The sequence below is a fragment of the Panthera uncia genome, chromosome E1 (assembly GCF_023721935.1).
Source record: "Panthera uncia isolate 11264 chromosome E1, Puncia_PCG_1.0, whole genome shotgun sequence".
Classification (NCBI taxonomy): Eukaryota; Metazoa; Chordata; class Mammalia; order Carnivora; family Felidae; genus Panthera; species Panthera uncia.
In genome coordinates, this window is record NC_064814.1 from 1,184,270 (window position 1) to 1,197,601 (window position 13,332).

Genomic DNA, 13,332 nt, shown 5'->3' on the forward strand with positions numbered 1-13,332 from the left:
AGGTGAGGCGGGAGCGGGGGCGGGGGCGGAGGCGGGGCGGGGCGGGCGCGGCCGGGACCCGCCCTGGCTCGGCGGCTCTCGAGGGCAGGGCCCGGGCGGGGTCGCGGAGGGCCGGGACCGGGCGCCCCGCTCCGTCCGCTGCGCCTGAGTCCCTGGGCCTGCTGGCGGGGGGGGGCGGGGGGGGGCGCGCATCCCGCCGCGGGCGGTGCGGTGAGGAGGGGGCGTGGGGACGTGGCGGGGCCGGTCCGCACCTGTCCCGGGACGCGGCGCCTGGGTCCCCCCGGGGGAGACGGGCGCGGAAGGGGCAGCGATGGGCCCGCCCTTTCCATTCTCTGAAGCTGCCGCCGCGGTGGTTGACAAATGTCCTGCCTTCCCCCCTTTCCGAAGGGAGCATTCCTGAGGATGCTCCTTGGCTCTTGGAATGCAGCTGGCCAGGCCCCCCGCCGTTTTCCCTGCCTTCCGTTATCCAGCCTCTCCCACAGCCCCGGCCTCCGCAGGCCAGGTGGTGCGGTGCCAGGTGCAGGGTGGGAACGGGGGAAGACGGGCCTGCGTCTGCCCCGCCCTCGGGGAGCTCCCTGGGTTGCAGGGCCTGACCACCGGAGGGGGCTTCCAGAGATGGGGTGGAAGCCCTGTGGGGGTCGGCTTTCTAATTACGAAGGCCACCGGGCTGTCATAAACATCAGATGATACGGAGGTGCAAAAGTTGTATTCTCCGCCCAGCCCCAGGGAGACTTCCAAGAAAAGGCTGTCTTGTAGCTGACTCCCGAGGATGAGTCAGGTCGTGTTGGGCAGAGGGGACACCTTGAGCAAAGGCCCTGAGGTGTCTGTGGTGAGCAGTGAGGGAGTCCTGGGTAGAGAGCTTTAAGAGAGAGTGGGAGTGGGGAGGAGAGGAAGCGGGGTGTGGGCTTGATTTGGGGTGAGCTGAGGTTTCCAGGTCACGTGGTGGGGGGTGCACAGGCTGGCGCTGGTCTGTTGCTGGGGATGGGAGCGGCTGTCAGCAGCCAGAAAAGAGGGTGTGGGGGTGGGGCAGTGCTAGGGGCTTGGCCTGAGGGGTCTTCAAGGGAAAGCCCCTGTTGGACGTGGGGTACAGCAGTATTCTGGCTGTTGTTGGGGTAACATCATTTCTAGAAGTCTTAGTGGCTGAAACTGTTGAGTACCACAAAGACACAGGATGTGATGGGAAAGCGGAATCTAAGAAAAATTTAACATCGGAAATTCTAAAGGAATGCCCACCATTTGCATCACCGATTCTAATTCTGGAATACTCATTGTCACTTTTCTGGAAAACAGAGTAGCATCTTCTTTCCTGTCCTAAAGCATATGGCTGTGTGGGGGGGGGGGGGGGGGGGAGGAATTTGAGACGGGGGGGCCAGGGGGGGGGCTTGGGCCCCCCCCCCCCCAATGCCCTGCCTTCCCCTAGGAGGTCTCTGAAGTCCTTGGTTCCCATGGAAGGGCAAGGTAACAAAATTCACCCATCTGGAAGACTCCCTCCTTGTCTCTGAGCACAGCCACGTTGACGTCAGGGGTGTCCCGGGACCTGGCAGGGGTGCAGGCAAGGGCAGTGGTGGGCTCCGGAGGGCTCAGGTCGGCTGAGCTGTCCGGGCCTGGCCCTGTCTGCTGCCCTGGAGGCTCAGAGGCTAGGGCTCCTTGGGGTTCAGACCCTGCCTTGCTGGGTGCCGGGCGGCTGTGCCCAGCAAGCCTGTAACCAGCCCGTAGCAAGTGCTTGCTGTGGCTGGCGGTACCGCAGCCGCTTCACATATGCTGGACTTTCCTGGGCCTCTGCCTTCCTCTGAGTGGCTGGCTCTGCATTCGGTGTGTCCAGCACTGTCCACAGTCGTGCCTTGTGGTCAACAGTGGCCCTTCCGCTCCCAGAAGTGCCCAGTTAGGGCGCTCTTCCTAGGATGGTCCTGTCTGAGGGCGTGTCTGTGGTCCTGTTGGACGAGGAGCCACAGAGGTGTGGTTCGAGGTGGTAGCTCCACGTGGTTGTGCTGGGGTCCCTGTCAAGCGGGAGAACCTGGCGAGCCATCTTGGGGGCTGCTTTGGCTTCAGTGAGTTCTCTGAGGTCCAGAGAGGGAGGGATTTCCCTGGAGGCAGCAGAGCAGGGGGTGGATGATCTCCAGCCACAGAACGGTTCTGGGCCCTGCCGTGGGCCCTGCCGTTGGCTTGGATAAGAGTCAAGGCGCACAAAGAGGGCATTAGCGTGTGGTTCTCCGTGGCGATGGCAGCTGGCAGAGACGGCTCTGTTTATACTGTGTCTGGGGGTGGGCCCAGCAATGCGTGACACCTGAAGAAACGGACTGGGGCCAGATTGAGGGCTTGATGGCTTTAGAGGGCCCAGGGCGTGCAGGGTGGGGAATTATTTGGGGAGCGGAATTAGGACAAGGGTGGGGGATAATGGTGCAGCTGGCTCTCGTGTTGTGGGGGGTGGTAGATGGAGGAGGGGCGGCTGCAGATGGGAAGAGGTGATGAGGGTGAGTGAGTGGCGGGTCACTGTCCTTTCTGTCTCCAGGAAGGCACCAGGCCCCTGGTCTCTTTGCAGGAGAAGTCTCTCAGTGCCCCCGAGTCTTGCCGGGTGGCAGGGCCCGGGGGGCGGGGGGGGGCAGTACAAGGTCTTGGTGGTGAAGACCCAGGGCCCAAAGCTGAGCTCTGGAGGGGGCGGGAGGACCCAGATGTTCCTGGGAAGACGGGTCGGTAGGACCTAGGCTGTGGCAGAGTCAGCTGGGTGGGGTGTGATTTTCTGCTGCAGAAGGAGGCAGAAGGCGGCGCCCGTAAATGTTATATTAGCCTCGTTCTTCAAGTCCCCAGGGGGTGAGAACCTGCTGACTGTGTGGCCAGTCCTGTCTTTCCAGAGTAGCAGAAACCTCCTTAGCTAAAGTAGGATGTCCATACAGGCGGGCCTTTGCTGACAGATGCAAAGCCCTGGGACAGGGAATTGATGTGACCTCATCCTGCTCCTGGTTTGGTCAGGAAGCCCAGCAGGCAGTGGGGCCGGGTCCCTGGTGTGGGGACCGAGTGCTTTGTGGGTCCAGGGCTCTGGTCTTAGGCACACCCCTGCGGGCCAGCTGCTCTGGGCCCAACCCGGGTTTGGCCTTAGGTCTGCAGGGACAGGGGAGCTGGTGAGGTGTCCAGAGAACCCCATTAGGCACGTGCCTGTAGGCAGGGCGACGGGAGCCAGGAGGGGGTGAGCACCTGAGTTAGCCCGAGAGGGTGAGTAGGCGGCCCTGAGATGACGCCACAGTGCCCACAAAGGCTGGGGGGCCCCCAGAAGCTGTGGCCAGAAGAGGCAGAGGCTGCCGTGCGGGGAGAGGCCCGAATTGGGGCGGGTGAGGCTGGGAAGGCAGGTGCCCTGAGCAGTGGCCTCCAGGGTTGAGGAGAGCAAAGTACAGGAGGAGGGGGGGGCCTGGCTGAGGCGGGGGGCCATCCTGTGGCAGGACCGGAGCTTCCCCGCCATGTCCCACTGCCGATAGCCCCCCGGGTCGACCAGCGCACCCTTAGGCCCGAGAGGGCTCCCCCTTTGCTCTGGTGTTCCAGGGGCCGGCACCTGGGAGACAGGACCAGGGCAGGGAGACCCCTGAGTCCAAGAAAGAAGACGTCACTTTGTGAGGGAGGGGCACGGGGTTGCACGCACCCTCCAGGAAGCTGGTTCTGTGCTTTTTTTTGTTGTTCTTGCTCTGCTGCCTGGGCTTGCGTTCAGCCGTGCGGGTGTTCAAATGCCTGATCATTGGTGAGACGGCGAGCGAACCAGAGAGCGGGTGTCCACAGCGTCCCGCCGCTCCGGCCCTCTGGGAAGGCCTGTAGCTGCACGCTGGGGCCGCAGGGGCGGGGGCTCTTGCGTTCAGGGCCCCCTCCGTCCGCCCCTGGCACCGAGGCTTGTCCTGTCCCGAGGCCAGGCCTGGGACCGGCCCCGTGTGGGCAGTAGGCAGCGTCCTCACCCTGTGCTGTGTCGTCCACCAGAGAGGGAACCCTGTCCAGCTGGCTGGTTTTAGAGTGAGCCTGAGAGTAACCCCCGCCCGGGGCTATGGCCGCAAGCAGGCAGCACCCCAGGGTCTCGGTCACTCGGTCAGGCCCAGCTGCTGCTTCCAGGCTCGCACCTTTACCCCGGCCGTCCTTCCCCGTTGGGTTCTGTGTCCAGGGCCCCAGGTCACTCGCGCCCCGGCCTCTGGGACCAGGAAGCTCCGGCTCTGCTCGGCTCCTCACTGAGGAAGCATGGCCCCGTAGACAGGGAACCAGGCTCAGTGGAGACAGCCCCCGGGCCCCGCAGGCAGTGAGGGTGGAGGTGGGGTTCACTGGGATGGTGGCAGCCCTTTCCCGCAGGCCCACGCTTCCCTGACAGGTGTCCCGGGACTCTGGAAAGGGGGCATCTGGGCTCTGCTGCCGGCGCCTTCCCAAGCTGCCTGACTGCGGGGGAAGGGGCTCCCTGGGTAGCGGTGGCCTAGGCGCCGGGATCTGCCCGGAACCGAGGCTGCTCTGAGCGCAGCTGCCGGCTGCTGGCCCCCAGCCTCCACGTGCTTGACTCTGCCCACACTGGGGCTGCGCCCCAGCCTTGAGGGACCCTGGCGGGCAGCTTGAGGGAGGAAGCGCGACTCAGTCCCACCTCTGGGGTCTGGGCTTCTCTTCTAGAGGCCGAGGGGACCCGGCAGCGGAGCGTGAGGACCAGACACCCCCGCGATGACCAGGTGGGTCTCGGGTTGTGGAGCGGCCTCGCCCAGGGGTCAGGGGGTGGGCCCCACTCTGCCCCCAGCCCTTCCTCACGTGCTGGGCCCCCTCCAGTTCCCCCGTCTCCAGAGTCGTCTACAACGGCAAGAGGAACAGTAGCCCCCGCTCTCCCCCCAGCAGCAGCGAGATCTTCACCCCGGCCCATGAGGAGAATGTGCGCTTCATTTACGAAGGTACGCGGGGCACCGCCAGCCGGGAACTCTCCAGAACCCCCCTCTTGCCGTTCCGGGATACGGGCTCTCCCCTGGCCTTCAGGGGCCCGGCAGCTGGGGTCACTGGGGACTTGTCTGGTGAGGAGACCCGGTCCTTGTAGTGGGAGGCGAGCAGCTCCTAGGACAGGCCCCATTTGGAGCAGGCCAGGTTTACTTGAGGACAGGGGACCGTTGTGGAAGACGGGCAGACGGTGCACCCCAGGAGGACCCAGGGGTGTCCAGAAGTGTGGCCGGGGCATATGAGCATGTGCGTGATGAGCGTGCCAGGAGGCGGGAGAGGCCCAGAGCCTCCTGGAGGAGAGCTGCCGGGTCCCGCGTGTTGGGTCCCGCGTGTCGCGTGTCTCTGTGACCGCAGCCCCCTACAGACGAGGGGCGGAGCTCTGAGGGCTGGGAAGGGGCGAGGGCGCTGAGGGCGTGGGCTCTGCCTGCCACCGCCCGGCTGCGCTGGGGGATCTGACGTCCTCCCTGCTCTCTGCAGCCTGGCAGGGAGTGGAGCGAGACCTGCGGAGCCAGATGTCGGGCAGCGAGCGGGGCCTGGTGGAGGAGTACGTGGAGAAGGTCCCCAACCCCAGTCTGAAGAGTGAGTGGGGAAGACGCCCCGGGAGGGAGGGGCCCGGCCAGGGGCCCCGCGCCGCGGAGGGTGGAGGGCGGAGGGCAAGAAGGCTGCCCACTCGCGACGCGGTTTGGCAGCACGGGCCCGGGCCCAGGGCTTCCAGAGGCAGGTACGGGATGGGGGGCCCGGGCCCGGTCTCCGTCTGTGCCACCGTTGACCGCCCCGTCCCCTGACAGCCTTCAAGCCCATCGACCTGGGTGACCTGAAGCGCCGGAGCACGCCTGACGCCAAGAAGTCCTGAAGCCGGTGTCCCCTCCCCACCCCCCCACCCCCCCCGCCTCTGGGAGACCCGGGTGCCACCCGATGTTGGTCTCCCGTGGGCTCAGTTCCTGGGAGGGGGAGGGGCCGTGTGCCCAGGGGGCTGTCAACCCCAGGACCGGGAGGGGCACGATTGGTGGCCAAGGCCTGCCCTTCCTCCCCGAGCCCCCTCCTTTCCTCCTAGGGGGTCTCCAGCTGCCCCTGCCCCTGGACGGGTCTGGACCCTGCCAGCCCCCACTCTCCCTGTAGTTGTCTCCTCGGAGCTGCCTGCCCCCACCCCAGGGCCTCGGCTCTGACTCCCCTCCACCTCCCGTCACCTTCCATTGCCGCCACCCCCTGCCCCCCGGCCACTTCCAAGGTCACGAGGGAGACCTGGGGGGCCTGTGCCGTCTCCCAGGCTGGTGGTACTGGGCTGGCCTTGGCCCTGAAGTGGCCAGGAGGCAGGACAAAGGTGGCCCTTCCATAACCTGTTGTGTATTCCCTACCAACTCCTGCTGCTTCTCTGGCCTGGACACGTTGGGGAGCATCTAATTCTTCACCCCACTGTCCAGCCTGGCCCTGTCCTTCCCTGCATCAGCTTCGGGTTGGCACCAGCCCTCTGGGCCTGGGATGTTGCGAGCACCCGCTCAAAAGGGGTCCTGGGCAACCAGGCCTAGCCCCTTGTTGTCTGTGGCCCTGTGGCCACAGCAGCCCCCTTGGGCAGGGGTATGAGGCTGGCCTTGGCCCTGTGCTGTGTGCCGGGACGGTCACCAGGGCCCCCCTTTCTTCCTGTGCTCTCCAAAAGCCAAGTGTCTGTGACTGAAGCCCAAGGACCAGTGAATAAAGGCGGGTGGCGCTGGATCGGCCCCCCTTGGTCTGTCAGGCCCCTGTCCCAGCAGCCCACGCGGGGCTAGAGGTCCAAGGTCACAGTCCAGGTGCCAGAATCCAGAAATTTCATCTGATCCCTGGGATCCTCTAGGGGGGGTTCAGGCCTCCTGGGGGGCTGTGGGAGGTGGACGTGGGGCTTTCTGGAGGAGAGATCGGTTGGGGTGGCTCTATGCTCTTCAGGGGACCATCCTCTTAAGGGCGGGGCCCTGCAGGCAGCAGCCTCCCTCTGCAGCCCTGAACCTCCGTGCTGGACCCTGGAGGGAAGTGGCTTCGCTAAAGGGGTGGCCGTTGAGCCCTGAGAGAGACCCAAGTGCACTTGACCTTCAAACCTGGAAAGCCCTGGCAGGCCAGGCCCAGATAAGCCAAACTGGAATTTATTTTGGGAACACTGTTTCCTGGAAGAGTATTCTGGGGCCCTACAGGTGGCTCCAGGAGGCATCTTCTCCGGTGGGGGGAGGGGGGCTCCCCAGGGAAGGGGCACAGGAAGGACAGGTCATGCAATAAACAGCCGCCTTGGCTCGCTGCCAGTGGGCGCTGGCTGGTGCCAGGCCCTGAGCCAAGCCTCTAACCACGTGGCCTTGTTTGCTCCCTGGGGACCCGTGGGGTGTTTTGCAGAGGGTTTCAGTGCCCGCAGCTACCCTCCCTGGCCTCGTGCACTAGTGGTGATAGCCGTGGACCCGTACGCCCCACCACTGTGTGTGGGGGCACCACAGGACACCCCCTCGAAGCCTTTTTCACTTTCCATGTCCCTGCAAACTTAGCTTTTCTGTGAAATGGAGGCCCTCAGCCTGCGGTGTCTGCCCAGAGCACCTGGGAGGTGGGTGGAAGCTCGGGGGTCAGGGGACGGGTGGGGGCAGGGCAGATCGGAGGAGGCATGCCGGCTAGGTGTGGAACCACCCCTTCCCTAACTTGGGGTCCAGGTGTCCATTTGGAGATTATGACCGGCGGATGAGGACTCTGTGGTCATAAAGGGGGTCTTGGGACCAGGGGGGAAGGGGCAGACATGGGGTGGAGGGATGCTAGCTGGTGGGAGGTGGTGGTTGGGCAGAAGTCCTCCCTGTTGGCCTGGCCCGGCTCTCTGGTGGGCATGGGTCCTCCGGGCTGAGCCCGGCCCCAGCTGTGCTGCCACCTCCCTGTCCAAGGTGCCTTCACCAGCGCTGTGCGGCTGCCTACGAGTGGCTGGAGACGCCTCACCTCGGAACAGTGAGGGCGGCAGGCAGCGTGGTGGACCAGGGCTGCGTCTGTTTCTCCACGTTGTACGCTGCACGTGTGCACGTCATTTCATTCGATGTCAGTGACTCCGCGGGGCAAGTTTTATTACCCTAGTTTCACGAATGAAATGGCCTCCTATAAGAGACTGCCCTCATTCAAGTTTTAGGACTTTAGTTTTATCAGAATTTTAATTTAGTAAATATTGAGCATGTTCATGTGCCTTGAGCATGAACAATAATCCCCAGTCCACATTCCCCTTATCTGAATGCATTCTCGGTGGGTCACGGACTCAGGATGGGAAGGCAGAGTGCATCAGCTGCCTCTGCTTGACGCGTCCCTTAAGTCTTAACAGCTGCCCTGCCCCATTTTGGTATTGAGGACCCTGGGGTGCTTCAAAGTGGAGTTTCCCACACTCTGGATTTGGCCAGTCACCTCCTGTTAACGGGCTCCTCTGTCCCCTGTGTTTCTGTAAACTGAAGCGAGATATAGAGGCCTGATGGGATGCATAGGAAGAGACCTTGGATGTAATATGATCACTTTGGCTGCTAAGGTTGAGAAAGGACTGTAGGCAGTTTCAGGGTAGAAGGAGAGAGACCTATTAGGGCTATCTCAGTGAACTCTAGAAAGAGGAAGCTGGGGGTGGGGCAGTGAGGAGCTCTGTGGATTGTGGGAGTTGAGGTGTTACGTGGGAAGATGGGTCCAAAGTGTGGATATGAGAGAGCCACAGGGGCTGGAGATAAAATTGGGAATCATCTAGAAAGATAGTTTTCACAGATTGATGAGAGGAGGAGAAATGTGGCCTGGTCCCCGGGCAGGGCCGTCAGGGAGGGGAGGAGGAAGCAGGAAAAGGGACTGAGCAGTGGAAAGGTCAGAGAAGGAGCAAGCGGGGGGAGGATCTGGGGCTGAGGCTTGCCAAAGTGTCCAGGAAGAGGTTGAGGCAGCTCAGAGAGTGGACCAGCAGCCCTCAGTCTTCTCCCACCCCTCCCCCACCCACAGGCAACCCTTTTCAGCTCTTCAGCTGATTCTTTGACTTGTATTTCTAAGTAGCAAACATATGCTGTTCCTTCTTGGTTTTCCACTACACACATATGCCGTTCCCATCCACTATTCTTCCTAGACAGTTCTTTTTTTCTCCCCTACCTTTGGTTACATCAGTGTTGAGTATTTACATTATGATGTCTATGTTTGTATTTGAAGCTGAACCATGTGGTAAATTGTGATTGTTTTTCTGTTCTGCCCAACTTTTTGTTTTCCTTGAAGTTATTAATTGCCTTCTTTTTTTCATTTGCTTAGTTTCCTATGTACTAAGTCCTGAATTCTCCACCAGGTCATTTAAATTTCCCCTTGGTTTAGTCACTTTGGTCCTGTTGAGGGTGTCTCGCCTGGAGCTGTCTGCCCCCCACCCAGTGATGCACTCTGGTGCAGAGCTGCCATCCTGGGGAATGACCCCTCAACTCTCCTAGGTTTGATCCCTGTTTATTGTAGTCTAGGTAGTCCTCTTGTTCTTCACACTCATTTTAGTAGCGCGTATGTACACACACATGCATGTGCACACAGGCAAGGCAATACCCATGTATTCTTTGGGGGTAAGGCCTGAAGTGAAGGACTGTGGTAGCGATGGGGAAGGCAGAGGGCCTGGAGTGTTCATTCTCCTGGGCAGAGAGAGGCGGGGGTGCTGGGCTGTGAGAAAGTGGGTTTCTCGAACCATCCCCCTCCTCCCTACTTGCGGGCTGCCCGGTCAGAGCCAGTGTTTATTGGCTGGGCAGGTCCAGCCCCTGCCAGACCTCCGCCTCCACCCTCAGCTCTACCGGTCTGCTCCAGTTCCCGTGGGGACAGGGACAAGGGTGAAGGAGGATAAGGGCAGAGGGAGTCAGGATAGGGAGGGCTGTCAGGAGGCCACTAGGTGAGTGGCACACTCCCCAAGGCAGTCACCACCCCTGAGCTCAGCTGGCGTGAAGGAGAGCTTACGCCCTCCTTGTGCCCACACAGGCTTCCGGGCATCAAGGGCTGGCAGGGGTGCCCTGTGGGCAGGGGCTTGGGAGGCCCTGGCACAAGAGGCAGCCTGAAGCCTCAAGGTCAAGGCCCTCAGTCTTCCAGCTGCATGGCTGGCACTGCCCACCAGTCCTACAGAGGTACAGTCGGCTCTGCAGACCGCCATCAATCATAGTAACGCTGGAGACCCCCCTGGGCCACGCAAGAGCTCAATCTCCCCTAACTTGTCTCCAGCCCCTCCCTGACCTCCCCCCCCCCCCCACTTCCCTCCCTGCCACATCCGGGCCTGCAGTGGGTGTGGGCAGCACAGGGTGAAGGCCCCCTCGGGAGGGCCCCAGTGCCTGGCGGGTGAGTAATTTTATTTACCTTTCCTGAGAGGCCTTCTGTCCTCTCATTTTCTCCAATTAGCCCGGCTCTGCCTGAGCAGCTCCAGCCCACGTGGCCTGTGGGGGCTGTGGGCACCCCACACCCTAGAGCTCAGTGGTCACCTCCCAGGTCCTTGAGGCAGGGACACCTGGCAGGCTGGTTAGCTTGTGCTCTCTGTGCCTCTGGCTCCTTTCTCCTCTGACACACAGCCCAACAGGTGTCACCGCACTGGCTGCACGGGCACTCAGGAGGGGTGACCACAATCCCCACACTCGTTCCTCCTCCTGCACTTGCCTCCATCCCCGCGTCAGATACACTATCCCCAAGATGGCAACCTTGACCTTGGGGTGCTCCCCAAGCAATTGGGTTCCCCACCTAAGTGCACCGTCTGGTTCTTCCTGTGTAGGACACTCCACTCTTCCCTGGTGAGCACCAGCCCTTGCTGCCTGCCAAGCAGGGTGCCCACCCATCATGCCACGGACAGTGTCCTTGCTGCACTCACTTGGGTGGAGCGGGTCAGGCTTCTCTGTTAAGCGATGACGTCAGGACGGCGCAGAGGTCTTGGGAAAATAGTGCCGCTGCCATCACTCAGACCATTTCAATTTTGGGGGGTCCGTTCCTCCCCACTTCATCTGCTAAATGGTCTGTGAATTGTTGGGGTTAGAGCCGGGATCGAGTAGCGGCCAGTGGAGGACATCCGGCTCTGGATTGTCTGCCGACGCCCCTGTCGGGCCTGAGCTCAGCCCTGGCTCCGGGAGAGAGCCCGAGGTATTCGCGTGGGGTTGGTGGAAGGAGTGTGGTACCTGCCGACTTCCCTCCGCCATCGTCCGTCCCTTCACACCCTTCCGCTGGCTGATGGTGACCCTCTGGGGGTTGGGAGCCAAAACGGATGGACCGTCCCCTCGGGCCCAGGGTGTGGGCGAGCCCCACCTAAACCAGCATGGGAGGGTGGCTAGAAACTGCTCCGGTGGGGACGGGGAGGGGCCCTGTCAGCCACCGGTCGGGTCGCGCTTTGGGACCCCCTCAGGGGTTCCAGCTCCAAGTTATTGGGAAAATGGGGGGCTCCCAGAGGCAGCACACCAGCCGCAGTCCTCATCCAAGGCTGCTCCCTTCCGTGGGGAGGCCCTGGGCCCGGCCCCGCCCTCTCTTTCAGCCCAGCTCCCCATGGGGTGCGGCCGCTACTCAGACTCTTTATTGTTGGAGGGTACACACGTCCTTAAACACCGGCTACACCGGCAGGCTCTCACAGCACGGCTTCCCGTCACACCCCGCCCCCGCCCCCCCCCCAGCACAGGGCAGAAGGGAGGCCCTCAGACCTCCCACACCGGGCGGGGCACGGGTGGACGGTGGGGCCGCTGTCCGGCTCCCGTCCCTCCAGCCTGGGCTCTGGGTGGTTCAGCAGGGCCCTCTCTCAGCACCCGAGTCCGGCCTCGGCGGGGCCCGCGGGGGCGTTAGAAGGGGCTCTCGGCCAACCCAGGGAGGCTGCTGACCCGGCCGGTCTCCGCGGAGGGGTCCCGGCCGGCCCCGTTGCTGCCGCCCCCGCCCCCGGAGAGCAGCAGCTTCGCGCTGGGGGGGCGGCCCCGGGGCCGGGCCGAGGCCGAGGGCCTGTGCACGTGGCGCTGTTCCCGCAGCGAGTTGCCCACGTGCCAGCGGTGCCAGCGCCGCAGCAGCTCCGACTGCACCTGGGGGCCGGGGGGGGGGGGGGGGGGGGGGGCGGGGCAGGTCAGGCCAGTCCCGCCCCCGCCGGGACCCCCGACCTCCCAGCCTTGAAGGACCCGCCGGCGGCCCCGGGTGTAGACAAGGCGGGCTGCACCACCACGGGCCCCTGGGGTCTTCCGGTTCCCGGGCACCCCCCCTTCACCGCGCACGCCCCGAGCACCAGGCCGAGGCTGACCATCTGGGGGGGCGGGGGGGGGCAGCACCCGGCGTCGTGGGGACCGCGGCGCCAGTACATGCAGATGGACGTGGGGGGCGCCCCCTGCACGGGTGAGGCCAGGGCGCCTGAGCTCCCCTCCGACCCCAACCGCAGGCCCGGTCCCAGACCTCCCCGCCTACCTCCTTATTGAGGAAACAGTACAGAACAGCCACCAGCAGGCCCTGGAGAGAGGAGGCAGTCAGGGCCTCGCCCAGGCCCAGAGGGGGCCAGGCGGTTACAGGGGGCAGGGCGGGCACCTGGAAGGAGCTGAGGAAGAGGTCGAAGAAAAGCTTGGCGGAGCGTAGGGTCCCCTGGGCGTGCTCGTCCGTCACGAAGGCAAACACCACCTCGTGGACCCCCAGCAAGGGGATGAGGGTCAGCGTGGACTTCGCCAGCCTGTGGGAAGGAGCCTGAGCCGCCGGACCCAGCCCTGCCCGCCGGGGCCCCGGTGTCCCCCCGCGCCCCCAGCCCTCCCGCCTCCTCCCGGCCTCGGGGTCCGTAAGCCGCCCGCACCCACCGGAACTTGTAGTCGGTGTAGCGCATCTGGCGGGCTCGCAGCTTGGCCACGAGGACGCGGAGGACGCGGGTGAAGATGAGGAGGTTGATCTGTGTGTGGAGGGCAGAGCTCAGGGCGGCCCCTCCCGGAACTGGCGGCCACGCGGGCCGGGGTTGGGCACCGGCTGGTGTCCCGGCTGAGGGCCAGGGCCTCCCTCCCTGCGGCCAGCAAGGTCGTCCGCCTCCTCGGGCCCCCGGGGCCCACACAGGAGGAGGGGGCGGGCGGGGGCCAGACACCGGCAGCCTCCGTACCCCTCCCCGTGCCTCACTTCCTCACCAGGATCGCCAGGAAGACGGGGAAGCGCAGGATCCACCAGAAGCCCATGTTATCGTTGCTCGTCCAGCACCTGCAGGGCGGGGCCGGCTCAGGTCCCGCCAGCACCCCCTCCCCCCACCCATGGGGGGGGTCTAGTTAGTGCCTTGGGAGAGGGTGGGAGGTGACCCCCATCCTTGGGCAGGCTCGCTCCCCGCCCCCGCCTCTGACTATTGACTCCGCCCACACACCCGGCCCAGCACCCTGCGGCCGCCCCCAGCCCTGTCCTCTGGCCGGCCCATACTCACTGGATGTTCTCAAACAGACACTTGACCACAGCCCAGGGGATGACGAAGAGCATGGGGGCACCTGC

General features: G+C 63.9%; 2 protein-coding genes across 3 annotated transcripts in view; one reads left to right on the forward strand and one right to left on the reverse strand.

Moving 5' to 3' along the window:
• Positions 1-1,365: 1,365 nt before the first annotated feature.
• MCRIP1 (MAPK regulated corepressor interacting protein 1) lies at positions 1,366-6,637 on the forward strand. Of its 2 annotated transcripts, none has more exons than XM_049635483.1 (5): positions 1,366-1,458; positions 4,621-4,676; positions 4,771-4,889; positions 5,407-5,508; positions 5,718-6,637. In XM_049635483.1, exons 2-5 carry the CDS (start codon positions 4,669-4,671, stop codon positions 5,780-5,782), a joined length of 294 nt encoding a protein of 97 aa, XP_049491440.1. In that variant the 5' UTR covers positions 1,366-1,458; positions 4,621-4,668; the 3' UTR covers positions 5,783-6,637. The 2 variants fall into 2 exon arrangements, with proteins under 2 accessions (XP_049491440.1, XP_049491441.1); XM_049635484.1 differs by lacking the exon at positions 1,366-1,458 and adding an exon at positions 2,456-3,207.
• Positions 6,638-11,406: 4,769 nt separating this feature from the next.
• Positions 11,407-13,332, reverse strand: part of GCGR (glucagon receptor) — a 7,823-nt gene continuing 5,897 nt past the window's right edge. Inside the window, exons 9-14 of the mRNA XM_049635482.1 lie at positions 13,268-13,328; positions 12,984-13,053; positions 12,669-12,757; positions 12,409-12,547; positions 12,292-12,333; positions 11,407-11,918 (exon numbers count right to left, since the gene is read on the reverse strand). Of these exons, the coding sequence (XP_049491439.1) occupies positions 11,688-11,918; positions 12,292-12,333; positions 12,409-12,547; positions 12,669-12,757; positions 12,984-13,053; positions 13,268-13,328 (632 nt within the window). The 3' untranslated portion in view covers positions 11,407-11,687. The remainder of the gene's footprint in view (positions 11,919-12,291; positions 12,334-12,408; positions 12,548-12,668; positions 12,758-12,983; positions 13,054-13,267; positions 13,329-13,332) is intronic.

What these genes read in the sequence shown, in the direction of transcription:
- MCRIP1 (XM_049635483.1), top strand. An exon ending in TGTGCGCTTCATTTACGAAG is followed by an intron (nt 4,890 to 5,406) that starts GTACGCGGGGCA and finishes TGCTCTCTGCAG; the next exon opens with CCTGGCAGGGAGTGGAGCGA. An exon ending in CCCCAACCCCAGTCTGAAGA is followed by an intron (nt 5,509 to 5,717) that starts GTGAGTGGGGAA and finishes GTCCCCTGACAG; the next exon opens with CCTTCAAGCCCATCGACCTG.